A 27261-nucleotide genomic window follows, 5' to 3' on the forward strand; every position below is an offset into this window, starting at 1 on the left:
GGCTTGATGGGCATTATTTCCCACGCGCTCAATATTCGAGTTAGTTGTAGGTCACGTAATCAAACACGAATGGGACGGAGAGCACGCGTCTTCTCCTCTAGCCCTGCCGTAGCTGTGAATGACTGTGCGCGGCTGACGCTTATGGGGCCCGCGTGCCATATCTAATTGTTGGTAATCGTTGGTGGATGCAATGATAAAGGGCAACCAGGGATGGCTGTTAACTTCATGCCTGCTGTCTTCCTTGCTGGGCTGTTTTTCTGCGCCCCTAGTGTTCCAGAGTTAAGAGACAGAGGTCATCGCAGATCACTCACAGAGGCCGTCAGTAGTGGACATAAAAATAGACAGATAATGATGATGAGTCTAATTTTCGGAGTTGCAGTGAATCGCGCGGCTGTACGAACCGTTTTCCTCCGCTGCCGGCGTTCTTCACAATGCTTGCGTTGTAAAAGCGAGTGCTCCAGGTCATCCAGTGAGGTATTTACAGGTTTACATGGTCCATGCATGCTTATATGTCCACTATGTCCACTATGCTTACTATTTTAACTTTAGGTGAATGTTTACTACAATTTATCTGGCCACTATAACTCGTGTAAGGGCCACACTTTTCCGTCGCGATTTTTACGAGCCTTTCATGGGACCGGGCCATGTGACCTCATTTTTTCAACTACGCGTATGAAATACCCCGTAAACCGCCGCGATCGCCTCCTCTCGACATCCAGTAGCGACGCGTGAAAGTACGCTGCGCGCGACAATTCGCTGTTGAGCCCGATCAGAATGAACCCACGGAACGCGATTGCTTCTCAGTTGGATGTCTTTTTTTATTATTGGCTGTCAAGTTATGGGTACGGAGCTTACACGGGTGCGATCCTTACACGGATTTACATCGGTAAGAATCTTCCTTCGTGTAATTGTCTTCTACTTCGCTATCACTAATACTGCTTCGCCTTCCCGGCCAAACTGCACTCTTTTTTGTTTTTTTAGTACTTTGAGTCCGAGTATAAGCGCTGCTACGCACGACTTCTAGACTTCTATTTATTCTCATTCTGAGTGAATCCAGCTTGGCATCATATCGGTTACTGAGTGAATTCTATATACAATTAAGGTGTTTCAGCGAACAGCTTCCAAAATTTTTAAAGGTGGCCTGTGGCAAATAGTACAATTCTAGTTCATGAGCTCGTCTACTCGAAGAGGCGGGCATTACTTGTACAAAAAAAATGAAATGAATATTCGACTAATTAACAAAATAACCAATTAGGTTTTTAGCTAATTACCTTATGGCCCATGTTGCAATTTACAAATTCTAGCCGTGGAGTGCGGATCCACTTTGAACTAATTCTCAGGCAAACACCAGTGTCGAGATATTAATTCTCTCACTTTGCGGAGAAATACATTGGCGTGCCAGTCACTTTCTCAACAAAACGTCGTTTTATGCATCAAAGCACAAAAGTATGAAAAGAACAAATTATGGGATTTTACGTGCCAAAACCACGATCTGATTATGAGGCGCGCCGTAGTGGAGGACTCTGGAATAATTTAGACCACCTGGGGTTCTTTAAGGTGCACCTAAATCTAAGTATACGGGTGTTCTAGCATTTCGCCCCATCGAAATGCAGCCGCCGTGGCCGTGATTTGATCCAGCCACCTCATGCTTAGCAGTCCAACACCATAGCCACTAAACAACCACGGCGGGTAAGCGCAAAAGTAACTGGAACGCCAATGCATTTCTCCACAATGTTCGGGAATTATCTCGAAACTGGTGCCATCCTGAGAATTAGTTCCTAGAGCATCCGCCTTGCGAATTCCACGGCTAGAATTTGTAAATTGCAACACGGGCCATAAGTTACTATGTTAAAAACCTAATTGGGGATTTTTTTTAATTAGTCGATTATGCATTTCAATTTTTTGTACAAGTAACGTCCACCTCTTCGAGTAGACCATCTCATGAACTAGAATTGTGCTATCTGCCACAGGCAACCTTTAAAAATTTTTTTGAAAGTGTTTGCTGAAACACCCCGTATTTATGACCTCTGCATGCAAGAAGCGATGTTTCCATCCCTAACGCGTAAAAGTTGTAAATAATTAGAGGAGCTTTTTTTTCTTTTATTTTGTCGGCAGTCGTTAGCATTGCCTACTGGAAAGAGAATCAATATTGAGACACATATCACTCACGTGCTTTTCACACGCCGTTGATAGAACACTCTACCGAAGGGGTCACTGAAGTCTGCAGGTTTTTTCAGGGTCAGAAAAGCACGCAAAGTAATTTGAAGTGAGGTCAACATACATCAACATATTCATTTTCTAGGTATAGGCTATCTATTTAGTTGGATACCTCCTTCTCTTTAAAAAATATAATAAACTTTGTCCTTTGTATATATTTAAATATATTGTGTCTGTGCGTGGTGTTGTTCTCAGGGGAAAATTAAAAAAAATGTTAAAGTGAGAAAACACGGATGAGGTAGCCGCCGATGGTGCTTCTAATGCGCTTGTCCACCTATTGTCAGAATTTGCCGAAATAAAGCGAAAGTATAAATTAAATGCCGTGCACGTCCGTGCGAACAATGGTGCCGTAAGCTTTTAGCCACAACAAAAGTGAAAATGTGGAGGCACCGCAAGAGAATCCTCAAGTTATATGGGTAACAGAACTCCGGTAATGCCTTTTTAGGGGCGGAGGGGGGGGGGGGCTCAGTCCCCCCGGGGGAAATTCCGGAGGGGGCTCGAGCCCCAGAGCCCCCCCGTAGTCGGCTGCCATGTCTTCCTTGAGAGCATCTGCTGCAAAGCAAGACTTGTCGCGCAACAGGCGCAGCAGTGGAGTAGGCGGAAACAAGAAGGGATACGTAGTCGTTATATATTCCTTCAAGCTTAGACGCATGCGATATTCTCGACTTAGATGTTTCGGTCGTGCTTTTCCCCCTCGCGTTGCGCACGTGCAGCAGCCTTGTCGAAGGAAACATGAGCCCGCTTCTCCCTCACGACGCACACCAAGGGGGTCATCTCGTCTCTTGTACCAAGTGGGCGGTAACCAGCTCTGTCTGCTACGCCGTGAGTTGTGCTGGATGGCGAGTCCAGCAGGCGGGATTTTCCACCTGCGGTCTACTCGCGTTGGATCTTGACGTCTAGCAGGATAGCGCTCCAGCCGATGCCTTCTTTTCCAGCACCAGGTGGCTTACCAGAAAGCACAATCATCACCACTCCCACTGGTTGTACCGAAAGGCGCTCTCCTGCATCTGACTGCAGGAGGCGACCGCGATAGGCAGCACGACGGTTGTCAACAGGGTGAAGCTTCAGCCAGAATCCGCAACGTCCTCTCCGCCTTGAAGCTGCTTTCCTGGCTATGCGAGTGACTGCAAAAAAAAAAAAACCGACCTGAGGGCGGCTGTGTGTCTTGTTTGACGTTCCCACCTGGACAACCTGAAAATACTCTGGGCGGGCTCTGGCGTCAGGAACTTTCCGTGTGGTCCTGAGGCGGACGCGAGCCGCTTCCGGTTGTAGCGTGCAAGCTTTGCCAATCGGGGCCCAGGATCAGGCGTCGCAAACAGCGCGTACTTGTCGCGGCCAGGGTGATCTTCGGAGGCAAGAACTCCATAACCACAGAACTAGCGGAGACGCTGCGAATGCTGGGCTTCGCCCTTTCCACGGCGTTGCCTACAGAGAATCGAAATGGATACTCGCAGCGAAGCCGGTGCGAAGCCGGTGCGGTGTGGTGACAACCACAGCGCCGTGGTTGTCAGAAGTGCGACTGTGGGCAAGCGTGCGAGGTTGATGACGGCTCAGGAAGATGTAGTGGCGGAGGTGAGCCGCCGTGAGATCACCCCACCACTTGGTGCGAAATTTACAGGCGCCGACGCGGCTGGCACATGGAAGCGGGACGAGAATGCTCGGTAGACGCTCAGTCGATGTTGACAGCACTGCGAGGCGACCGAAGACAGGTGGCCCAGGGACACGTCGCCGTCGAAGCTCATCTATTCGCATACACGGCATCAGTAGGCGCTGCTGATGCGTGACCTGAAACAATTGCGTATCGCTTAGTGAATGAGAACCATCTTTAGCCCGCGAAGCGCAGCCACTGAAGAAACAGGCCAAACACGCCTAGTTTGAACGAACTCACATTTTTTTACGTATGCGATCTTTAATTCACTAGTAAGCACAACCGATGAAGTAGTGCACCACTGGTAGAAGGCAGTATTCATTTCACCATCCACCCACAAAGTGCGCCGACAGTAGCGCACACAGTGCACACATGTTCACATAAATGTACATGACACCATTCACATAACCGCACAAACTTCAGCAGGCTGTCCTTGCCACGAGTGTCCTTCAGTTGTGGAAGTATACTCAACGTCTGACTAGACAGCTTCCACTTCACTTTCCTCAAGTTAATTCTCCACGTCTGACCAAACTGCTACCACCTCAATTTCTATAATTTCATACTCCACGTCTGACTCAGCTATCTCGTCAACATCCGTGTTGTAGCCGAGCTCCACATTCTCGGGTCATTGTTCCACCCTGCGCTTGCCCCTTCTTGCACTTGCGTTGCTGGGGTCCAGGTTGAGGGCGACGTCAAAGTGCTGCAGGGCCTTGTTTTGCTCGCCTGTCCGGTCGTAGAAGTCCCCGAGCATCTGATTGAGCCGGCATGTGCTCTGGCTCTCCAGGTGCTTCTGCAAAAGCTGGATTCCTCGGTCATAGGCGCGCTGCTGGTCGTATATCTCGGCGAGCAGGTACACAGCTGGCAGGTGGATGGGCTCCTGCTTGAGTGCCTTCTCCAGGCACACCTTGGCCTTCTCCAGGCTCTCGGGGCTCTTCATCAACCCACTTGCATGCAGTGTGAGAACCCTTGGGGTGTCGCCCAGGTGCTTGCAGGCATTGCTGGCGATGGCCGCTGCATCATCGTTCCACAGCTGGGCCAGGTAACAGTCCACCATGTCTTTGTAGGCCTCGTGCCTGTACGGTGTCACCTTGAACACCTCGCCGAAGTGCGCGATGGCCTCGGGCACCCTGTGCAGCTCCAGCAGCACTGTGCCCTTGAGTAGGAGAGCCTCAACGTGCCTCGGATTCAACGTACACGCCTTCTGGGCGAAGTAGATGGCTCGGTTGCCTTTCTTGGTGACGTAGCAGAGGTAGGCCATCACGATCCATGGTTCGGGGCTCCTGCTGTTCACTGACATGAGCTGTGAGGAGAGTGACTGAAGTTCCTTGACTTTCTTCTCCTTGGCCAGCAGGGCTGCGTATACGTCCATGCCTCGAAGCAGGTGTGGATCCAGACTGTGCACCCTCTCCATGGTAGTCGTGGCACTGGTGTAGTCTCCCATGTGATAGTAGGCCTCCCCCAGTGATGCAAGGATCTCCACATTTTCTGCAAGCTGAGGCCTGGCTTCTAGCTGCTTGAAGTTGCTGACACTGGAGGAGTACTCTCGGGAGTGAAGGTACGCATTGGCCTTGATCCACTGTCCAAGCCATTCCATGTCGGGTGGCAAGGAGGAGCCACTGGAGCCGCCCGGGTGTAGCACCAGTGCAGCCACCTCTACTGCCTTGACGCCTAGCTCCAGAAGACTCTTGGCGGCTTGCAAGGCGAGTGGGCACTCCTTGAGGACCTCACGGTAGCAGGCGATGGCCAAGCGCTCATTGCCACTCTGCTGATACAGCTGCCCCAGGGCCATGTTGACCCGGCTGCTGTGTTGCTTGCCCGGAATGCTCTCGAGCGCAGAAATCGCGTCTGCAGGCTGATTCATATACACGTGGCAGACGTGAATCTGATACATGATGTCATTTCCAGATGTAACGTCTCCAGATATGATTGACGTGGGTCCTTTGCCCTTCACCTTAGCCGCAGACTTCTTTATCTGAATAGCCTTCTGGTAGAGTGCCTCGGCTCTCTCAAAATCTTCGAGCTGCACGTAAGCATCACCGCAGTACACGTAACTCTGAAACTTTGCCGACACCGTCATGAGGTTGGGGCGGTGAGTGCTGATGGGATGTACCAAGCTAAACAGAGCTGTGACATTTGAGTACAACTTGTAGTCGTAGAGAAGTTTGAGCTGGTCGATGAAGCTCGTCGCCGCGCTGCTCGACATGTTTGCCTCTCTGAATGCGCACTTCGCCGGCAACTATCGGGGCATAAGAAGGCCTATATCATATACTTTTCCTACATTTAAGACGCAAGCTAACTTCGTTTTGACTAAACCAATACCTGATCACGTGAAACGCTGGTAAACGCTCTAGACAGGCCAAATGATGCAGTTTCCGCTGTCAAACGTTCAACGGGCGCTGCTGATGCGGGGCCAGCCGATGAAAAGACCACAGAAGTGACGCAGGTCGTCGGACCTCGTCCTCAGGAGCGGCACCGAGGCCAAGGGCAGGTCGAATGGGCAGCCGTTCGAGATATGCCTGTCCTTGCGGAGAGACTCGTATCAGGTTCCGGCAGGCACAATGGTGACGTGGCGAATGGTCGCTGGCCATATGGCTTCTTCCTTAAATGGACTTTGGAATACGAGGCACGCGGAGAAAGCGTCACCGATAATGATGATGATGATGTTCAACATATATGGCACGTGTCCACTAAGGAGAATAGGCCAAGAAGCGATGTAGTTGCGATTAATTAATAAATTTTTATTTGAAGAGGTGAAACAAATCAATGGAAAACAAAAGGAAAAACTGGGAAAACTAGAATAGTATGCGAGTGATCAGCCAGACTAACTGAAGCATAATAATAATAGAGACGTTATTGACAGTGAGAATAACGACCACGTCAATAAAGGATTTGTAGAAACAAGTTGAATGAAATAAATAATGAACATAGAAGTAGAATAAAGTCTACAAAAATGTGTATGGTAATTGTTTTGTTTCAGGTAGGAAGTCAAAACACTGTGCTACTAACCTCCCTGTGACTATAGCCTAATATCGAGGCCCGAAATGATCGCATTGCCGGAATCCTTAATCCTAATGCAATCTTGAATCGTGGGGCTTTTAAAGAAATATCAGGTCTTTCCTCGGGTTGAGTGCCGAGTACATTTGTTGTCGCGGATTTCTCTCATTTCGATGGTGGAAGAAAGCAGAATAGCAAACTTACGGGTAACTGGCATTTTATACTACATTTTGACAGTAACAGAAATATGCACGTGTGAATGACACGAGCCGCTGAATTTGGAGCGGATGAAAACATTTTGGCTAATGAAAATCGGAGTGACAAAGAGCTACAAAAAAGGACGGGAACACCCCGCTAGAAAACATTGATCTTCCACGGAGAACCACGGCCAATCCCCCCTCGTTGGTACATCTTGCAGGCGTCAACAACAACAGCATGCTCTGATTTCTACTTAGTCCAGATCAGTGCTTGAAACCAGCATTTTTTTCCGTAGGTGCCGCGTTTTCAACACATTAGAACGTCTCTTTGGAAAATGATGTCCGAGTACATTTTTTTTATCCGAGAGTCAGTTTCGACTTCAGCGGTGAGTTGATGAGCTTTGGGTGTGTTCTCCCTCTCACTCCTCTTAAGGCAACTTGAAAGGAAGTGTAACAAAGGAAAATCCCTGCGAATGCAAAATCAGAAACCAAAGTGAGCAATTAAAGTGCGTCAACTCTTTGGTGACTTCATGTAACAAGGATACACCGATTTAATTTTGATGGAAAAAACACAGAAAAAAACTATATTCGCAGCTCAACTTACGTTCATGGTTGACTTCAGTAACTATGGCAACGCTGTTCTACAAAATAAATTTGACAATCTTGAAGTTCTTACCCCAAAATATTCTGATATAATGATAGAATAATTAGCAAAATTCACACCTATCTTATATCAATTTATTCATACAGGTGATTAGATAAACCCATTCCGCGCATATGCATGTCTCGAGTCGTGAAGTTCGGGAGTTGACCAAATCATGACAAAAAATAGCGTAGCTTGCATTGGAGGCGCAATGCTGGGGAGACAGCAGAGCTGATGGGCATCTAGCTAGGCCTGGCTTTTGGGCTAGGCCTAGCTATTTGCGCTCATCATCGATGGTCTCCTTCCGCCGCCGCGCCCATTGCGTTTCTGTTCAAGCCGTTGTTCTTGGTAGGCACGCTGTTCCTATTCAGACCGTACAACATGCGGCCTACCCAATTCGCAGTCAGAGCAGAACTGAGAAAAGGAGCCTACCTAGAACATATGACGTCAGGAGTCAGAAGACACTCAGATTGGTAGGCACTACCATACTATTGGGGGACTATGGCACTACTTCGAATATTTTTTTTTCAAAAGATAAAGCGCCAACAGCGACAGCACATTAGGAAGGAACAAAGACAGGACAGGGGCTATACACCCTTTGTTCCTTCCTAATGTGCTGTCGCTGTTGGCACTTGATCTTTTGAAAGCTATGTACCAACTAGCCCCACAACGTGTTTTACTGTTTTACTTCGAATACTCGGGATGACGTATGGTGCGAACGTAGACATGGCCGACGCGGGTCAACGTGTAGTATCTGTTCTTATCAACTTAATATCTGATACGGGTTGCCTTTGGACCCAAGATATTAAAATTATTTTCCAAGTTGGTGGAGTGCTTGAAGCCTGCTTCACTTTTGCCTCGGGTCGGCCCGGCCTCGCACTAACTTCGGAATCGGCCCACGCGGATCGAAGTTGTCGGGATATGGGGGGCAAGTCCACGGCTCTCCGCTTCGACAAACCGAACCCCGCGGATAGCGCGTGCCTGCCCATCAACCGCGGTCCGGTAAAGCTCGAGGAAAGAATAGACGACAACCCCATGTACACTCGGAAAGCATTTATTACGACTGCAACTAACACTTCGAGCAGGCCAGCTAGCTATAGTTGACATCGTTGAGAGTTCCCTCGAAGAGAATAATACACTATGTAAAGAAGGGCTTCCGACTTACCAACTGGGGAATATGGGCGGTCACGGCGATTGCCGCGGCAAGAACGCGGTTGACTAACCACGTGCGGGAATACGGGAGCGGCGGCGGAGACTTCCGCTATAGCCGCTTGCTGAGGATCAAAGAGAGTAAGAGACTCGGGCGATGTCAGCGTGATCTCACGTGACGCACGCGGTGGGTCACGTAAAGGCTGAGTCAAAGTAAAGGCTGTAGTGAGCAGACTCGTCCAAAGTATGTATCAAACAGCTAATACTGAAGAGCAACGATGGTAGTCAGCCACCAAATTCAGAGCTAACCGGCGGCAGCGGCCGCAGAATTAAGACACACTCAACTAGTCTGCACAATAGGGCATGGCAAAGATGAAAGATGCTCTTCCGTAATTGTTCACTAAGGAAAAGGCAAAGGATTACCTCAGTGTTGTCGCTGATGTGGTGTACTAATGTTCCAAGCGATGTCCTGAAACACGTCAAAATATGTACTCACGAATGCAATGAGAAAATCGCAGCCATTTTCTTAATGAGCACGTACATTTTATGAGAAGTTGCGTAATTTATTAACCCTTTCGGCCCTGGCGTCCTATAAAAAGGACACGAAGAGAAATTGTTCTAAATCGTCACGCAAATGGTTAGTAAACTTAATAAAGCACTTGAACTATTCTCCTACCCCTCCGCCAGCGCAAGCGACAGTTTCTTCATCCTTGTCTTCCTCAGAAAGCGTTAGAGGGGAAATCAAAATGGCGGAAGACAAGAAACACGACTGCAGCAGTTTCCACGTCTTTTGATAATATTTTACTCAATACCTGTTGTTTCGGTAGCGATCATAATTTTGTGTTTAGTTTCTGATATGCTTAGGGGTGTACATATATCGGTAAGGTTTGCCTCTCATTTGCGCATAGCCCGCAGCACGCCATGATATGCGTGTCCTAAATAAAGGACACCAGTGCTTAGTGGTTGTCAAGGGACTGCATGAGCTGAATGTACAATGAGGACGCTGTTGCTTGTAGCAGCTGCTGATTTTTTGTGTTATTATTCCAGAGGTGGTAAGTCAGCCTGAACTGCTGTATTCAGTAGTAAGGGGACTTCTGTAGCGAAAAGTCTGTGTATCAAGACCCAAATATGTTTGCTCCACTATAGGAAGTGTGTGTGTTGGAGGTAGAGGACGATGACGATGAAGAGCAGGATATATAGTTTGGTTTTGCTGTTTAGGGGAGCAGTAATTCTTGAACATTAGACGAAGAATTCGCCGTCTGTGGCAATAATACATCCGACAAAGTGGCTATCAAGTAGATGGAGGCCATTCAAGTGCAATTGTGAAGGACGTGGGCGTGTTGGATGTAGAAGACGATGATGATGAAAACCAGAATACACACGTCGGGAACCGAGAGGTCGCAGCGGAGCAGCAGAGCACGAGGACCAGCGCACCAGGCTTCTAGAACAGACTAGCGCATGCCGTGCTTACGCATCGAGCACGCGCCGCCCAACTTTATTTTCGTCGTCTTTCGCAGCCGGCACCAAGGCGCCGGCCGAGAGCGCCGACCTTAGCATCCCCGCGCAGCGGCGTCGGTGGGCTATACACACAGTTTGCTTTTGCAGCCTTGGGGAGCACTAAACTCTGCACAATAGATGAAGAAATGGTCATCTATGACGAAAATACATCCGAAAAAGCGACTATCGAGTAGATGGAGGCCATCCAAGTGCAATGCTGAAGGAAATCTGCTTGTTGGAGGTAGAAGATGATGACAAACAGGATTTACAGTTTGCTTTTTCAGGCATGGGGAGCAGTAATTGCTGTACAGTAGACGAAGCAGTGGCCATCTATGGCAAAATATGTCCGACAAAGCGACTATCAAGTAGAGGCCATTCAAGTGCAATGATGAGCCGTGTATAATGAGCACGAAGAATATTTTTCAGGCCTTTGATGCACAAGAACCACCGTGAAATTGCCATCATGCAAGATTTTCCAGATTTAAATGTGTGATACAGCTCAAAATAATATGCAACTTCGAAGTACCTCGTATTGCTCTCTACAACCACTAAGCCCTGGTGTCCTATATAAAGGACATGACGCCATATCTTATACTGATGTGGTACTCCGAATATAATAAACATTTTTGTGTTTCTTAGGGAGTAGTAAATCAATGCCAAACGATGAAAAAAAGTTCTGTACATTAAAAAAAAAATCAGGGCCGAAAGGGTTAAACACGGTTTGCTAACCTATACTCGCAATGTACCCATGGCTTTTCTAGGCAAGCAGTATTTTATTCGGAATGCGCCTTCGGAATGGATAAGTGTCATACTGAACGGCTATTTCCTTCATTTATAAAGAGTGAAATATCTGTTCCAAGGAAATGTCAACAAGCCGAGGGAGGTATAACGCCGTCCTACTACAAATACTTATGCTTACGCTTTGATCAGCATGAATAGACTTAACCATAATGTAAATATTGGTTTGCATACGACCGCGTAGAGCAGAAAATATTACCATGGCGTCAACAATAATGAACAATTTTTATTTCGATGGGACAATGCTATAACAAAAACGTTTTTTGACATTTACACTCATAAAAAGCCTCCGTAGCGCTAGCTGTGTGCGCCCGGAAGAGCAGGAAACTGCGGAGACTGCGGTGCAGTCTCCTGCGGTGCGGTGACCCACCATCCCCGAAGAGGGGCTTGTGCATGCAACTGTATGTTATAGAAATGTTAGGGTACCCGAACTATCTATATATATTGTTTTTCATGCTTTTTTAGTTTCTTGGTTAGTTTGGTAGGACGTTATACTCGCGGACAACTTTTTGTGGCAATGAAGTGAAAGCTACCGGCGCGTGATGCTGCAGGTGTGTTATCGCGCCAAGTAGTCCGGCAGCGTTTGACAGTGCTTGTCGTTGCTCGGAACGGACGCTCAATCGACGCAGCTTCCATGTGCGACGGTTTCGCGTTTCCCCAGACGCGGAAGGGAAAAGCCGCAAAATAAGTAAACTTGTACACTCAGTGTTTTTTTCTGTCTTATGTAACTGTTGTTAATAAGCTCTTTATGTTTTCTCTTCCCCAGGCTAAACCAACGTGGATTAAAACGCGGGATTCTTTTCAGAAGCGTTCTCAGTTGTGCGCCCTTTGCCTCCGTAGCTTTCCCTTCATTGCCACAGAAAGTTGTCCGCCAGTATAGTAGGTAGCGAATAGTTCTATTTTTTTTTTTTTGGAAGCGGGTTGTGGCACACGTGTTGCATGGTGAAAGCAGTGTAAAGCTGCTGTTTTAAACCTAGTTAGGGAAGCTAGCGGAGGTAGCCGGATAGCGAGTTTGCCGTACCGCTTACCGTGGGGTTTTGTTCAGGTATTTTGGTGGGCTTTCTCGTTAGGTGGTCGGGTGGACAATGGTGCGGCAGGCTAGGAAGGACAGGGGTGATGACGAGCTGGTGCAGTGCGAGGAGTGCAAACGTTGGTGTTATTTGGACGAGACGCACTTCGCCAGTTTAGCCGACGCTGAGGAGGCTAGCTTCGCGTGCAGGTCGTGTGAAGGATTTAAGGGGGCTGTGCGGCGGATGGAAGGGGAATGGGCAGCCAGTGTGGAAGAGCTCAAAGGGGAGCTGAAGGTGGAGCGAGAGCGGCGAATTGAGCTCGAAACTCGGATCGGCGAGTTGCTTCACAGGGAGGAGGCCGAGGCCGTCCTGGTAAAGCGAATAGCTGGCGAGCTACAAGAAGAACGGGAAAAGCGGGCCGTGCTGGAAGAGCGGGTGGAGGCGCTAATGGCACAGGCGGCGCGTAATCCCGGGTCAGCTCAGGCGGGCGGCGGGGACAGCGCGGAGACTCAGGCAGAGTCATGCCATAAGAGCAGGGAGGGACGCCTAGGGGCCGTTGAACAGTAGGCGAGAGCCGGCGGCAACACGGCGGTTCCACAACTCTACAGCGAGGTAGTGCGGCAGGTTCGGGTGGGAAGGGACGAACGGCAGGGAGCACATCGTCACGTGTCAGTGGCGCACGGCGGGTGGAGAACCAGCTAGCGCGAACTGGAGGACGATAATCGCAGGCGGGAGGCAAACGTGTAGAGCGAAGGGTCCTAGTGGTGGGGGACTCCAACGTAGCTAGGGTTGAGGAGGGCGTCCTTACAACACTGAAGGCAGAATGGCGGGTGAGGGTGGAGGCCCAGTCAGGGAAGTGCATGGTTGACGCAATGGCAAAAGCTCAGAAGGTGGTATCGGACAACCTGGAGCATGAACATCTTTTCGTTATCTATGCTGGTCTCAACGATGTGCTGAAGGGAATTGAGCCAGAACCTAAACAGACAGTTAGAGGTTGGGTTGCGTAAACATAAACAAACCTCTGCGAATGTGCATGTGACCATATGCACAATCCCACAGGTGCGGGGCCAGGCTAGCGGGATGGAACGGAGTGTGCTTGAGGCTAACCGGGTCATTTGTTGTCTGAGCCGACCACTTGGGTACGGCATAATGGAGGTAAACCGGGAAGTGTACGAGCCAGGCTCCCACCCCTTTTGCACAGGATGGTATTCACTACAGTGGTGCCACGGGCGGGAGGGTAGGTAGTAGGATAGGGCGCCAAGCTACGGCTTTTTTGGGGGGACCCAGAGCCCTAAGACCACCAGTGTAGACGAAGACGGACCCAGAGAGGCCCCAAGATTCAAGAAACGTAGAATCGGTAGGAGAAGAAATAGACGCAAGCACCAGGGGCAAGGTCATTCTTACATAGGGTACATTAACATGCAAGGTGGCAGGAATAGGCTGAAGTGGGAGGAGATAGACGAGCAGCTAAGGCAGGAAAAGCTGATGGTATACGGGTTTGTGGAGACACATGTTAGGGACATGGAGCAACCTCCCAGCAATCCTGACTATGCATGGGATTATGGCAATGGAACATAAGGCAGCAAAAAAGGGGGTGGAATTGGTGCATTCATTCATAAAAGTATGAATTGGCAAAGGGTCGAACAGGAATGCAAGGAGCATTTATGGCTAAAATGGAAAGTTGCAGGAGAGCAGACACTCCTTGGCTTTGTATACCTGTGGACAGGAGCAAATGCCAAAGAGGAAAACAAAAAAATGCTGAATGCATATCAAGTGACATTAATGAGCTAGGAGAAGGGTGCGAGATTATTATACCAGGAGATATGAACGAACACATAGAAGACATGGACGGGTACACAGACTCAACAGGCAACATGATGCTGGATATGTGTGAAATGCATGACTTAGTTGTATGCAACAGTACTGAGAAGTGTGAAGGGCACATAACATGGAAGATAGGGAGCCTGCAGTCGACGATAAATTATGCACTAATGTCACATAGGATGCACGATAGGCTAAATGTAATGAGCATAGATGAATATGGCTCCAGAAGTCTAGGTAGTGATCACAAACGTATTAAGGTGAGTTTTAGAAGGGAAATGAAAGTAGGTAGGAGGCAAGATGAACAACCAGGTGGGATATTTTACTCGGAAAAGCAGCTTGAAATAGCAACCCAGCAAATTGAGGAAGTAATTTCAGAGGATACAAAAACAGAATGGACTTATGCAAATTTAACAGGGCTATTTGAGCTAGAGCTTACTAAGGTACGAGTCAGGACAAAAGGGAACAGAAGACGTAAACCCAAGAGCTGTTTGGGATGAGGAGGTTAAGAAGGCCATAGAGAAACGTCAGGAAGCATCCAGGGAACACAGATATTCAAAGCAGAGGAGTGAACCAGAAGCTGATGTAGGCAGAAAATGGAATAACTTTTTAAGCTGTAGAAGGGAAGCATCCCATTTGATCAAAGAGAAGATCAGAAGAAAGGGGAGCCAATGGTTGTCAGAAGTAAACAAAAAGGATAGAAAAGCAGCGAAGAAATTTTGGAAACATCTCAACTCCTTGAGTAATAAGACTAGCCTAGAGCAGAGGTTTATAGTTACAGCTCAGGGTGTTCGACTAGAGGGAGATGAGGCAATAGTACATATAAGAACAATGATGACAGAAAAATTTAAAGAAGGAAACATAGCATGTGCTCAATCAGGTGAGGATGGACTAGGCAGTGCAGTGCAGTGGGGAGTGCAGTGCAGTGCAGTGCAGTGGCTCCACTGGCACAAAGCGAGTGGGAAAGGGCAGAGAAGAGGGTTCCTAGCACGGTGTAAGAATAAGGAGAGGTGCTGACACTCTCCCACCAACGCGCGCGAAAGCGCCGCTCGCTCGCGTCCAGATTATGTTCGGCTTGGTTGCCGCTGGTTCGGCGCCGTCGTAGAGAGCGCTGCGGTATGCGGTCCCAGCCTCGGCGGCAAGGCGCGTGCTGCCGCTGCTTCGTCTTCCTGCTTGCATGTGCGGTTGCGCTGTTTTGAAGGCACGATTTTTGTTCGCGTTCGTTTCATGAGCTTGTGCTTGGGTATTGTCGCCAGGGGCCCTCGATGAAGGTGGCAGCGGCCTTCTGAGGGGCGTTTGAAGTGGCTAGAAAGTGCTTCGTTCCGAACTGCAATTCTGGATACCTGACTTGTGCAGGGCGTGTGCCATTATTCAAAGCGCCGTCCGACAGCGGTCGTCTAGAGCAGTGGCGCCGTGCAAATCTGAGGGCAGACCGAACTCTAACGCCTACCGACCATGTCTGCACCAGCCATTTTTCAGCGGAAACGATATCGATGGCATATTACGCGGAGCGCTCGATAAAAGGATTCCCACCTTATTTCCAAGCTGTCCAAAGAACCTCACACGGTCAAAAAAACCTCGAAAGCCGCTGCGGAAGAGAGAACCTCCTGTGTGCCACAGTAGTTTGTGCAAATTTTGCTGCATGCACAAGATATATACTGGGTGGTTTACTATCATGCACCAAGATTTGAAAATATGTAAATGTCACCTAGCTGGACAGAACCAAGGTAATGTTGTCTGCCGTCGCTTGGAGATACTCAGATTATTTTTTTATTCCGTTTAATTACATAATTATTTTCATAATTGATTAATCAACTTTTTTAATGCTATAATTTGATAAAAAGTGTGAACGAGAGAATTGTATAGCAGCATGGAAAACTCTCAATATAACTTTCTGTTGCTCAATACGTGATACATAAAAGTGTTTTCCGAGCGTGAACGAAACCCGCGAATACTGCAATATTGCCGCGCGACTGGCCGCTCGAGGCACATTGCGTGTATTCGTGAGCTTATTTCATGCTCGGAAGAACGCTTCTACGTAGCGCGTATTGAGCAATACAAAGCTGTATCGGGAGTCTTTCATGTTGCTCTACAATTTTCTCACTGACACTTTTAATCTAATTATAATAATTCAGAAGTTGATCAATAAATACGGCTAATTATCTAATTAGGCGGAATGTAAAAAATAACTGAGTATCTCCAAGGGACGGCAACAACATTACTATGATTCTGTCCAGCTACGTGACATTTGCATATTTTCAAATATTTGTGCACCCTGTAAAATACTGCTGTTTTCTGTGCAGATGTGTGCCTGATTTTCAAATTTGTTCCATCCTGGTTACTGAATTTTTTTTACAATGCGCGTGCGGTGTATATTACACGCTTGCATGTTTTTATACATTTTTCCATTGTGGGAGTGTATGAGACCGCAAGCTTCTGGGATGGTTATCACCTATTAAAATTATCGAGCTGCTTCATGCACAAGCTTTTTCGTATTGTGTCTAGGCAAAAAAAAGGTCTATGGGATTATTGTGTGGTGGGTGTAAGTGTATTTGTGGACAGGCTGTAGCATGCATTGTCAAACACGCTTACATTGGCACATTCTCATATGCAATTTAAGAAAAAAGAAAGTCACCTCTTTTTTTAGATCTTGCAAGAGCCACTCAGTCCTCAATGGACGAAAGCCCAATGAATAATATACACGGTCTATGTTAAGTGGAATTGGAATAAAAAAGGCATTTGCTCAGGTTTTCATCAGTAAACTGTGGTAGTGATGCTCTAATTCAAGATAGACGCCCGCCTTCGTCCCGCCTAATAAATTCCCATTTGAAAGAGTTTTTGCATAGCTGATGTGCATTCTCATCTTAAGTTCTAGCCATGAACAGCCACTTTGCTCTAGTGCATTGCATATCGGAAGCTTGCGCCGTTTCATTTCTTAATTTATATCGCGGCCACATTGAATTCGCGCAACGATGATTGAACGGTTTTCTGAGTGTGAATGGAAGCAGCGATAAGCATGAAATACATTTTCTGGTGCAGTCACTATTTTCTTCTGATCGAGGGGTAGCACGTGGACTAACACTTTCATTTTTTTATGCTTGGATAAACGGCTAGACCGTACGAAACAAATTGCGCGCGCGAGGGTAACTTCAGTGGGCTTTGAGTGCTGCCCGATTGATCCGTGTTCACGTCATCCACGCCCTGCACAAGGAACCTTCATGTTAGCGAAGCCTGGTACACTTATCACTTTAATGTGAAATAACGATTTTTTTTTCGCGCTTTGAGATTTACTCACTCCACTATGAACGAAAATTTAGCGGAGGCAGAGGAATGCCAAGCCACCGGCGCCGCTAAGCTGGGACCGCTGGCCGCGGCGCCCTCTATCTGCTCGCAGCAGAGCTACTCGGTGCGCCCGCGCGCGGCCGAACATAATCTGGACGCTCGCTTGCGCGCAGTGTCAACACCTAAATATTCTTCCACCGTGGTTCCTAGTAGCACGTCGACAGGTCCTGATGGCATCCCAATTATGTTGATAAAGACATTGGGCCCAAAATCTAAGAAAACATTAAGAGAGGCAGTGAGCAAAATGATAATGGACGGTAAAGCCCCCGACGGGTGGAGACTGAGCAGGATGAGCATGATATATAAAGGAAAGGGGGACAAAGCCGACATAAACACCTGCCATCCCATAACAGTGACGTCAGAGGTTTACAGGGTGGTGATGCAGATTATAAAGGACAGACTGCAGGCATGGGTGGAGAGCAAGGAGGTGCTGGGGGAACTACAAAATGGGTTCCGGAAACAAAGAAGGTTAGAAGATAATCTGTTCTCATTGACACAGTGTATTGAAATAGCAGAAAAGGAACACAGGCCCCTATGGCTTGCATTTCTGGATATCAAGGGAGCCTATGACAGTGTAATCCAAAAGGATTTGTGGGACATACTGGGCACTCTAGATGTGGAAGATGGAGTAAGAAATCTTTTAAAAGATATCTATAAAAGTAACAAGGTGCTTATAAAATGGGAAAACAAGGTATCTGGGCCTATAGATATACAGCAGGGGCTTAGGCAGGGGTGCCCTCTGTCACCTCTGTTGTTCATGCTGTATTTACAAGGATTAGAGAAAAAATTTGAGAGGAGCGGACTTGGCTTCAACCTTTCCTATTTCAAGCAAGGAGAATGGATCAAACAGTCATTACCAGGACTGATGTATGCGGATGACATTGTACTTATGGCTGACAGCAAGGAAGACTTGCAGAGATTAATGGACATCTGTGGTAAAGAGGGAGATAGCTTAGGTTTGAAGTTTAGTAAAGAAAAATCGGCAGTCATGACTTTTAATGATAATCAGGGCAGCGAGCATAGGATACAGGAGGTTACGCTGGAGGTGGTGCATAAGTACAAATATCTTGGAGTGTGAATAAACAATGGGGCTGAGTACCTAACGGAACATGAAAAATATGTGACGGCTAAAGGTAGCAGAAATGCAGCAGTGGTGAAAAATAGGGCACTGTGGAATTACAATAGGTACGAAGTGGTGAGAGGGATTTGGAAAGGGGTGATGGTCCCTAGTTTGACTTTCGGCAATGCGGTCCTGTGCCTGAGATCAGAGGTTCGAGCAAGGTTGGAAGTTAAGCAGCGAGGGGTAGGTAGACTGGCTCTGGGAGCACACGGAAATACACCAAATGAGGGGGTACAGGGTGACATGGGATGGACGTCATTCGAGGGAAGGGAAGCCAGCAGCAAGATAGAATTTGAGGAGCGATTGAGAGAAATGGCAGAAAAGTGGTGGGCAAGGAGAGTTTTCAGTTATTTGTACAGGAGAAATGTTGATACAAAATGGAGGAAGCTGACCAGAAAACTGTCAATCAAATATTTGGACTGCAGGAGGGGTGCAAACCAGGAAACAGCGGTTAAGAAAAAGGTTAAGGAAACAGAGATGGGTCTGTGGAAAACAGGGATGCAGACGAAATCAGTACTGGGAGCAAATAGAACTTTCAAGCAAGAAATCGCCAAAGAAAATATCTACGATAATTCTAGGGGAAGCTCTTTGTTGTTTGAAGCCAGGACGGGAGTATTGCGGACTAAGATGTACCGAGTCAAGTACCAAGGTATACCCACGTTGTGCTGTGCGTGTGGAGAAGAGGAAACGGCTGAACACCTCATACTTTTCTGTAAAGGGCTTAACCCTGCAGTGCAAAGCAACGTACGGGGCTGATTTTTTCAAAGCACTGGGGTTTAGGGACAGTGAAGGCAAAATAGACTTTAAGCGGGTAGAAATAACCAAACAGAGGTTATCTGATTGGTGGATAAAATCAAGAATATTTCATAAGAATATTTGACAAAACCGAAAGGTCTCATCGTTCTCTCATAGAAAAGTCTTACAGTTCTATCTGGACAGCAGTTTTAAAAACTGATCAAATTACCACACAATAGGAAGACAACGTTCAATGCAGCCAAGGAAAGTATGTGGGGAATGGACTGTTATTTGCTGAGAATGGAAACTAATATATATGCAACACTTAATGTTCTTTGTAAAACAAAAGGTCAATTCAATTGGAAGAACAAAGAAACGATAGTCTTTTCCTGCACTTTTTTTCCCTTTTCCTGTATCTCTGTATTTCCTAAGAGGAAATACAGAGATGAACTCTGTATTTCCTCTTAGAAATACAGAGTTCATCTTAATTTTATACCTTTATCATAATTTATTCGGCATTTTCTAGTTAGAAATTAACTGGTGATCTTCGCTGTGCTTCGTTGTCTGTAGCCTTCGTATAGCTAATAAAATTCTAGCCTCTCGGTTGCTTTTATTTGCCACGCTTTTGATACATAAAGAGTATCACCGCCATTTCTCACGTATTTTACATGCCGTATTGAACTCGCTGAACCTTTCTCGCTATAGACTAGAACTTCCAGCACTTGCAGGGGGCAGCCATATCTTGTTCTAGGGACTGCGGGAACGCGCGGAGCTTTATCAGTCGCCACAAGATATGGTTGCCCCCTGCAAGCGCTGAAGATTCTGTTCATAGGTTTATAGCTGGACAAAGCTGAAATGTAACCTGCAGGGAATCGGTGATTACAGAAAGAAGAATATAATAGCATTTACTTGAGAGATCGAGCTGCCGCACAGAAATTACACTGTGGCTACGAAGGACGAAACCATAGCCTCCTATATAAATAGGAGGCTATGACGAAACACACCTCTAAACAGAAAAAAAGGAAAAGAAAAAGACGGAGGAACACGGGAATTTATTTTGACTATTTATCTTTTCTTTGATTCACTCTAGCATGATGATCGTTCCACTTAAAACACCGAGCAATAATACGTCTTTAACCGTTCAAACTTTTTCCCCTCTTAAACTTTACTAATTGTAGCTCTTGTGCGGAGGAACAATGAATTCCATTTCTGTTATAACTTTTCAATTTTGCCATAAACAAACCTGCTTTATATGTTGCAGCTTGTAACAGAAAACTTGTACGGGAAGTGCAAGTTTTTTTTTTTTTTGTAAATATTGCATTTCCAAATGTTCGAAACCGAAACACGGTAGACCCAGTCAGCTGAGGAACTACATCGCCGCCGACGGCAGTGCCCTCACCCGCCCTGGGTGTTGCCTGGGCGCGCTACTTGTGTTTCCACCCACAGCGTCCGTCGAACTGCTCGCGCGATGATTGAAATGTCCCGTCGTTAACCTTCGTGCAAGAGACGCAGGCCGGCAGATGGTTATTTTTACGTGGCCGTTTCCTGTCTATTTAACTTGTAGCTTGGCACATCTTTCCGAAGAGTGCCGAGAGGAAAAAAGGAAGCAGCAGTCCTGCAATGGGTACGTCTCAAATCATTGTTTTGTTTCCAAAGGGTTTTCTCGGCGCAGCGGCGGATATTTGCTTGTCAGTCACATATTGCCTCTGTTAGATATTGACAGCCCGATTTGAAGTATGCTTCACTGTGGGCTAGCTGTTTCGCTACAGGAACAGTCGTCGCGTGTGTTTTGGTTGTTCTTTTACTTGGTCTAGCATGTTGGAAGCTAACGATTTAGGAACAGCTAGTTAAAAGATGATGACAACCCACCGCGGTGGCTTAGCGGCTGTCGTGTTGCGTTGCTAAGCACAAGGTCGCTGGATAGAATATCCTGGCTGCAGCGGCCGCATTTCTATGGGGTCGAAATGCAAAAACGCCCGTGTCCCGTGCATTGGGGCACGGTAAAGATCCCCTGGTTGTCGAAATTAATCCGGAGTGCTCCACTATGGCGTGTCTCATAATGAAATCGAAGTTTCGGTACGTAAAACCCCATAATTCAATGCAGTTGAAAGATGATTGATTTGTCGCTCTGGGATGGCTAAGGTGTGTGCTGCAGGCTAGAGTTACTGTATATGGCATATAGCATATATAAGTAACTCTACTACAGACGGGCTTGGTGTGCCCAAACCAAGCACGCCAGGGGTCGTATTCTGAAGCGTTCGCCTAGGCGAAATTTCTTTTTTCGCTTTCAGGCGTGCGCCGATTGGCTGTTTTAGCAAAATAGAACCCAAGACGGCAATGACATTCGGTATGAATGTCATTTACTACAAATGACATTACATGTGCCGTGTGACAGGGGTATAACTTGAGCCGCCCTAAAATGTGTTAGTCAGTTTCACGCCGTGTGTGGTGATCTTTACTAAGGAAACTTTTTTTAAAATTTCATTCAGTGAAAAATTGCTTTAGCTTAGCACTACTGCATTAAACATAATATAGACGGTATGCAACATCGACTACAGTCATGTGCAGCTTGAAGGCAAATCCATCCACAGAAGGTCACATTAGACACCAAAAACGGGTGCTATTTGCCTGCCTCACCTTTCTGGCTATTGCTGGGAGCTTTGCAGTAGTCTTTTTTTTGAGTTTCCATACAGCTTAAGGGGTCCTGAAATAGTGTCAATGATTGTCAAATGCATTTCCAGACTTAGATAAAAAGTGTTGCAGGGCCATGTTAATGCATTATGATGCTTACCACAAGCCCCTTTGTTTTGTCTCTTCGGTTGTGTTTCACAGGAATCCCATCCAACTGAGCTTTGTTTTGTCTAAAAAAGAGAACAGAAGCACTCGTAACGCGCTGTACTTTTCTTACTATGCAGCTGGCCTGCTATAACATCAACGTTCGGGCCATCTCGGACCTACAGGATGGCTTGCAGCTGCTCAAGCTGTTGTCAACCATGCGAGTCTTGCTTGCATCCGGTGTTGAGGCGATTGCATGGCCTTATGATACATTCAACTGGTTCCTACCGATCTCCAACTCAGTTTGCAATGATGCAGAGCCCTCTTGAAATTGGAGCCAGAGAAAGCCTGCTCCAGCAGAACGTAGAGATGCTCGCAGAGTAATCAGAGTAGCCACGTGATTGGGTTTGTCACAGGTCAGTCATACTCTCAGGTCAAAGGTGGGAGCACCTTCGAGCACTCCGAAGGCATGGCACTCTGAATAAACCACACGAATGTGTCCACCGCGCTCAATTTTGCCCAGTCGACTGTAAACCATACCGCGAGAGCGTTAGAAATCGACCAGTGTAATGTACCATTAGCTAATGCAACAAGAATGGTGTTTAGAGATAAAGTCATGGGAAAATGGCATTCATAGATGAAAGAAAATTTGGCCAAAAGCTACTTGAGAGGGCAATCTTGAAATCTTACGTTGAAGAAATTTTATTTTTTAAATATTACTTCCTCTCCTGAAGCTATTCCCTGGTATGTGTGAGTTTCAGGGTGTTTCCTTAGGCACGTGCTACATTTGTTTTACTTGTCAGTCCCGTATATTGATATGATGTGCCTACGATTTAAATTAGTTGTGAAGCTACAATTCCGCTTGCAAAATGAATGAAAATGCATGAATGCTTGTATGACCAATTCCTCTGGTGCAAAAGGCTGCTTTAGTTATCAATTGATACACACGACAAAGGTTTATACAAGAACATGACACATTGATTTAACTCTAAAACTAGTGTAGCCGCACCAATGTTCATAGTGCCACCAGGACTTTGCCAGTTTCTGTAAACTGATTCCTAGTGATATCCTTCATTCACACAGTGCTTTTGACTTTACATACACCCAAAGGAAAAATAACTGTCATTTGGGCCTGGCATTCTTTACCTTTGCTCCAACAGTCATTCGTCTTCATGTGTGTCGGTTACACAGAAAATCTGATTACGAAATTGCCAAAAATGTGTTTCACAATGAATGCGTAGAACTACAGTTCTCATAATTATTGCAAAAGTAAGCTGTGCTTTTGTAAAGTATGTATGTGTGTGCCTTTTTAAAGAAGGCAAGCTCCATTTTTATTCAATTGCACGTGCTCGCACCACTATTTTTGCAGCCTCATTTTTTCTTCGCACAGCAGTGGACTGGAATGGCCTTCCCCGTGACATTGCAGCCATCACGTGTTCATCAACCTTTGCGGACAACTTAAGTGCATATTGTTTGTCACGAAGATCACTCCCTGTAACCTTTATTTGTAAACCCACCCCTTATGTAACACCCCCTAACCGGGGACTTAGGTAGTGAAGTGAAGGCTTCCGACACACATTACATAAATGCATTATGGGAGTTTAGCAAATTATAACTTGCAGAACTTGATTTGTTGGAAGATGCTTTTCAGCACAATGGAAAGAATGAAATTGCTTGCTAATATTTTTTGTTGAACATTGTTTTGAACACAGAACTAGCACGCTTGAGCAACTCCACTTCCATATTTCATTTCTATTATATGTCTGGATATACGTTGTTATATGGCATAGAGCTGGCGACCTTAGCGGTGTGGTGGTAGTAAATGTGTGTTTTGACAAATCAATTATAGGGAGCTTTAAAATGTCGCTGAGCGGATTTGGATACCTAAAAACCAAACTCCTTTCCATACCTGTTGCACTCTCTCTGCATTCTTTTGTACGCCTGGCCGGTACAGTTCCTTATCTTTGCGTCCCATGTTTTAAAACTTTTAATTGTTGGATTTGAAGTTGCTACAGGAATTTCAGCCATGCTGTTTGATGTTGTACACATTGTGCTTCCATTACCTGTTGCTTCAGCATTTCAGTCATTTGGGATGTTTATATGTAGTTGATCTATGACAGGTATAGACATACCTGTGTACATCTCACCTCCCAGTAATGTCTATCTCAAGGTATGTGCTGAAGGGGATAGTGGGATCCTTTAAGGGAATCAACAATTTCAAACTAGTTTTTTGTAATGATCTTTGGTGAAATAGGTTCCTAGAGTGCTAAACTGTTGTAGTTGCATGCATTAAGGAATTCATTTCATCGTTAGGTGTCCAATTTAGGATTTTTTAATTTCTTCTAGTAACCCAAGTGCCAGCATTGATAACTTCAACCCTGGAAAGACATTTTCAAGTATAAAGAAGCAGCTGTGTGGTAAGTTTGCAATCTGCTATGGTCGGAGCAACAGCACTCTTACATCATTACATATTCCTTGCTCGCTCTGTATATATTGGAGAAAACTGAAGTGCCACTGAACTGAATGCGTATCAAGTTGAATGCCATGTACGATAGAATCATAGACAATGTACAAAGCCTGATTTCAGTGTGAATATCTACAAAATTTAGTCTGTCTTGAAAGCTGGGTGCTTCGTTTACTGTCACGACAAGTATTTTTCACTTAGCTCTTTGTAATCTTAGCTTTCCGTTCTCTCTTCCCTTTGCCACATCTAATCTTCAAAGTTTTTTGATGCTCTGAATAACTTTTCACGATTTCTTTTACTCGGCAACTGCATCAGATCCACTTGACCAACATTCACTGGACACCACGAGTTAAATATATCTCCTTGTCATTACCGCTCCGAGGCTTTTAAATAGCTTTTTGTCTGAAAAAATGGAACACTGGAATGGTTTACCTGGTCATGCTCAATCTTTATCGCCTGTTGAATGCCTTTGATGTATTGGTAACAATTGATTTTGCTCTGTATGGGTTTTCATCATTGCAGTCTTTGTATCTTGTACTTCCCACTCCTGCGGTAGCCTTCTGGGGCTGCAGTATGTTGAAATAAACAAATAAAATGGAAGCAAAAAAAAGGACGACAAGTTTGTGACGCCTCCCCACTCCGCTCGTGAAGTTGGAGATTGTGGCAAGGTTTAGCTGATGCTAATTAAATAATTGTTAAAAAGGACTGCACAGGTGGCATCCGTAAAGGAACGTATATTATTACCTCAGCCTAGTAAGTGTTGCGGACTCCCCGCGCACAAAAATAAACGAATGTGAAAACGCCATGAAATCTGTTGCCAGTGCACAAAATTGGGACATCAGTTTCATTTTCCTGAAAAATAAGCCATCTTATAAGTACTTCTTGCATCAGCACCTAACCAAGCAACCAACTGGCTTCCCAGTTGTGGGAGGTAAAGGGGCATTGCTTGATCTTTTTCTGCATGTAGCATGCCACACTGTGTGAGAGTGGACCTAATGCAGATTTCTACCATAGCTAAGAGTATCGGATATCTCTGTAGAAGAAATAAAAATGTCTGAAAAACAGAAAACAAAATTATTTCACCATGTTCAGACTGCATGTGCAGTGGCCTTGCCAACACCATTATGATGGTAGTCCTTGCCACTTTCTCACTGTACTTGTGTTTAAAAGGCAACGTTCGGGCTAATGCCACTGGCAATCTCCTTATGGAAACTTCCTGGTAACTTTATCAAGAAGTTTGGGAAGTGCATCTCTTCAATCCCTCTCTTGTGTAATCTTTTTATTCTCAGCGCCCTACCTTCTGATATTGAGGGCAAAGCAGGTTTGTTATGGTACAACTGCAACACCATTGCCACACTTTGCCTTCAACCCACTTGGGACTACTACGTATACTACCAGCATGCCTTGCGGCAGTGGTGGCATAATGAAACTCATTGTGAAATCTGTTTGTAATGTTGGTGTGCGTTCACAATTGGAACCGAATCAAAGAATACAAGATATTTTGTGTTGTCACTTTCTCAGCTTTGCTTGATAGAGCTGTGTTGTTTCTGCTATGAAAAAAAGTGTCATATAGGTTCTCACTGGTAGCTTGCATGTATCTGTGGACCTATGGAGGCTTTGTTGTGCTGTTGCACTTGAGCATTCAAAAGAGCATGCAATGAAAAACGATAAAATTCTGTCTCTTCAATCATCTGTGGCTGAAATACTGCTGCACATTTCAGAAACATTTTTTATAGTACAGTATTTCTTGGAGGGACATAAAGAGACACGAAATCAGTTTAGGCTGTTACTGCTACTTTTGAAATTCTTCTTTTTGTTATATTTGTGGTAATTGGATGATTATTAGAAGTGAAAATAAGTTCCATTTCTTGAATTTTGTGCCGGGACCTGAGTACTTCGACATTAATGTGACATCACGAAGCTCAAGTTGTCTTTTGTTTGTAAAAGCCTTTGCTAAGTAAACGAAATTGCCAAGTTCAGTCTTTGGCTCTTTTATGACGGCTAGGCCCTTGCAGGCACTGTCAAATTCCATGACGTCATAGTGAGCTAGTATGGGAGCATAAAAGCAGGGTGTTGCCACCCTATTTCAATTTTTGCATATTTTCTGTCCTTATCAATCCTCCTTTGAAGGTAGAGTGACTTTATTGGTTTTATTTTGGGAGCATAGTTTTGTAATACTGCTGAGCCTGTCTCTTGTGTCCCTGTAAGGTTCCTGCACGGCTAAATGGGATTGTTAAAAAGCTTTCAACTGAACATGGTTTGAGGCACCATTCAGATTTCATTGATATTGTTTTTATTTTCCTCTTTAGGGCACCATGCCTGTCTATGAGCCCGCTTCCTATTTTTGGGTGTCGCAAACAAGAGCAAATGCAATGTTCACTTCGCCATCACTACCATCCTGGCGCTGTCGGTTCTGGCGCTTCAAGCCACGAGTTGTAGCCCGACCATTGAGGTGGCCCCACTTAAGCTTCACGAGACAACACAGTGCTGCATTATAGACTTCATAGAGATTGTGAGTGCCAGTGATGATGTGCTCGACAACCTCGCAGCCTACTTGAAAGGTTGGTGGGAACAAATTTTTTGCTAGGTGAAGTGTACATAAATCATGCATGGCCTGAAGTTATAGATTCATATAATGTGTTTTGTCCTCGGTGTATGTGAAAATTGTATGGGGAGTTGGGGAACAAGTACGTATATACGTACCTGCTGACCGTTCCGAATTTTGTCCAATGTTTATGAATTCAGACTCTTTGTACATTTTTATAAATGTTGAGTCGTGTTTTATGAAAACAAATTCTGTTCGAGACAAAGTGGTTTCTGACCATATTAAACTTCCAATTGTGAAATGACA

At 45.8% G+C, this 27261-nt stretch overlaps 2 protein-coding genes and 1 pseudogene across 6 annotated transcripts in view; 2 read left to right on the forward strand and 1 right to left on the reverse strand.

The window, feature by feature from the left end:
• Positions 1-27261, forward strand: part of LOC119437474 (uncharacterized) — a 292442-nt gene that overhangs the window by 63038 nt on the left and 202143 nt on the right. The window contains exons 2-3 of one of the 3 annotated variants that reach the window (XR_007465102.1): positions 22087-22362; positions 26720-26971. The gene's annotated coding sequence lies outside the window, so the exon portion shown is untranslated. Of the gene's footprint in view, positions 1-22086; positions 22363-25856; positions 26972-27261 lie in introns of those variants that run through there. The other 2 variants (XR_007465103.1, XM_049660599.1) reach the window with 2 other exon arrangements.
• LOC119437475 (anaphase-promoting complex subunit 7-like) overlaps positions 4384-27261 on the reverse strand; it is a 121827-nt gene continuing 98949 nt past the window's right edge. The window contains exon 2 of one of the 3 annotated variants that reach the window (XM_049660597.1): positions 4384-5588. In XM_049660597.1, coding sequence (XP_049516554.1) covers positions 4491-5588 — 1098 coding nt within the window. In that variant the 3' untranslated portion in view covers positions 4384-4490. The remainder of the gene's footprint in view (positions 5589-27261) is intronic. The other 2 variants (XM_049660598.1, XM_037704488.2) reach the window with 2 other exon arrangements.
• LOC119437851 (U2 spliceosomal RNA) lies at positions 8426-8604 on the forward strand (annotated as a pseudogene).

The sequence above is a fragment of the Dermacentor silvarum genome, chromosome 1 (assembly GCF_013339745.2).
Source record: "Dermacentor silvarum isolate Dsil-2018 chromosome 1, BIME_Dsil_1.4, whole genome shotgun sequence".
Taxonomy (NCBI): Eukaryota; Metazoa; Arthropoda; class Arachnida; order Ixodida; family Ixodidae; genus Dermacentor; species Dermacentor silvarum.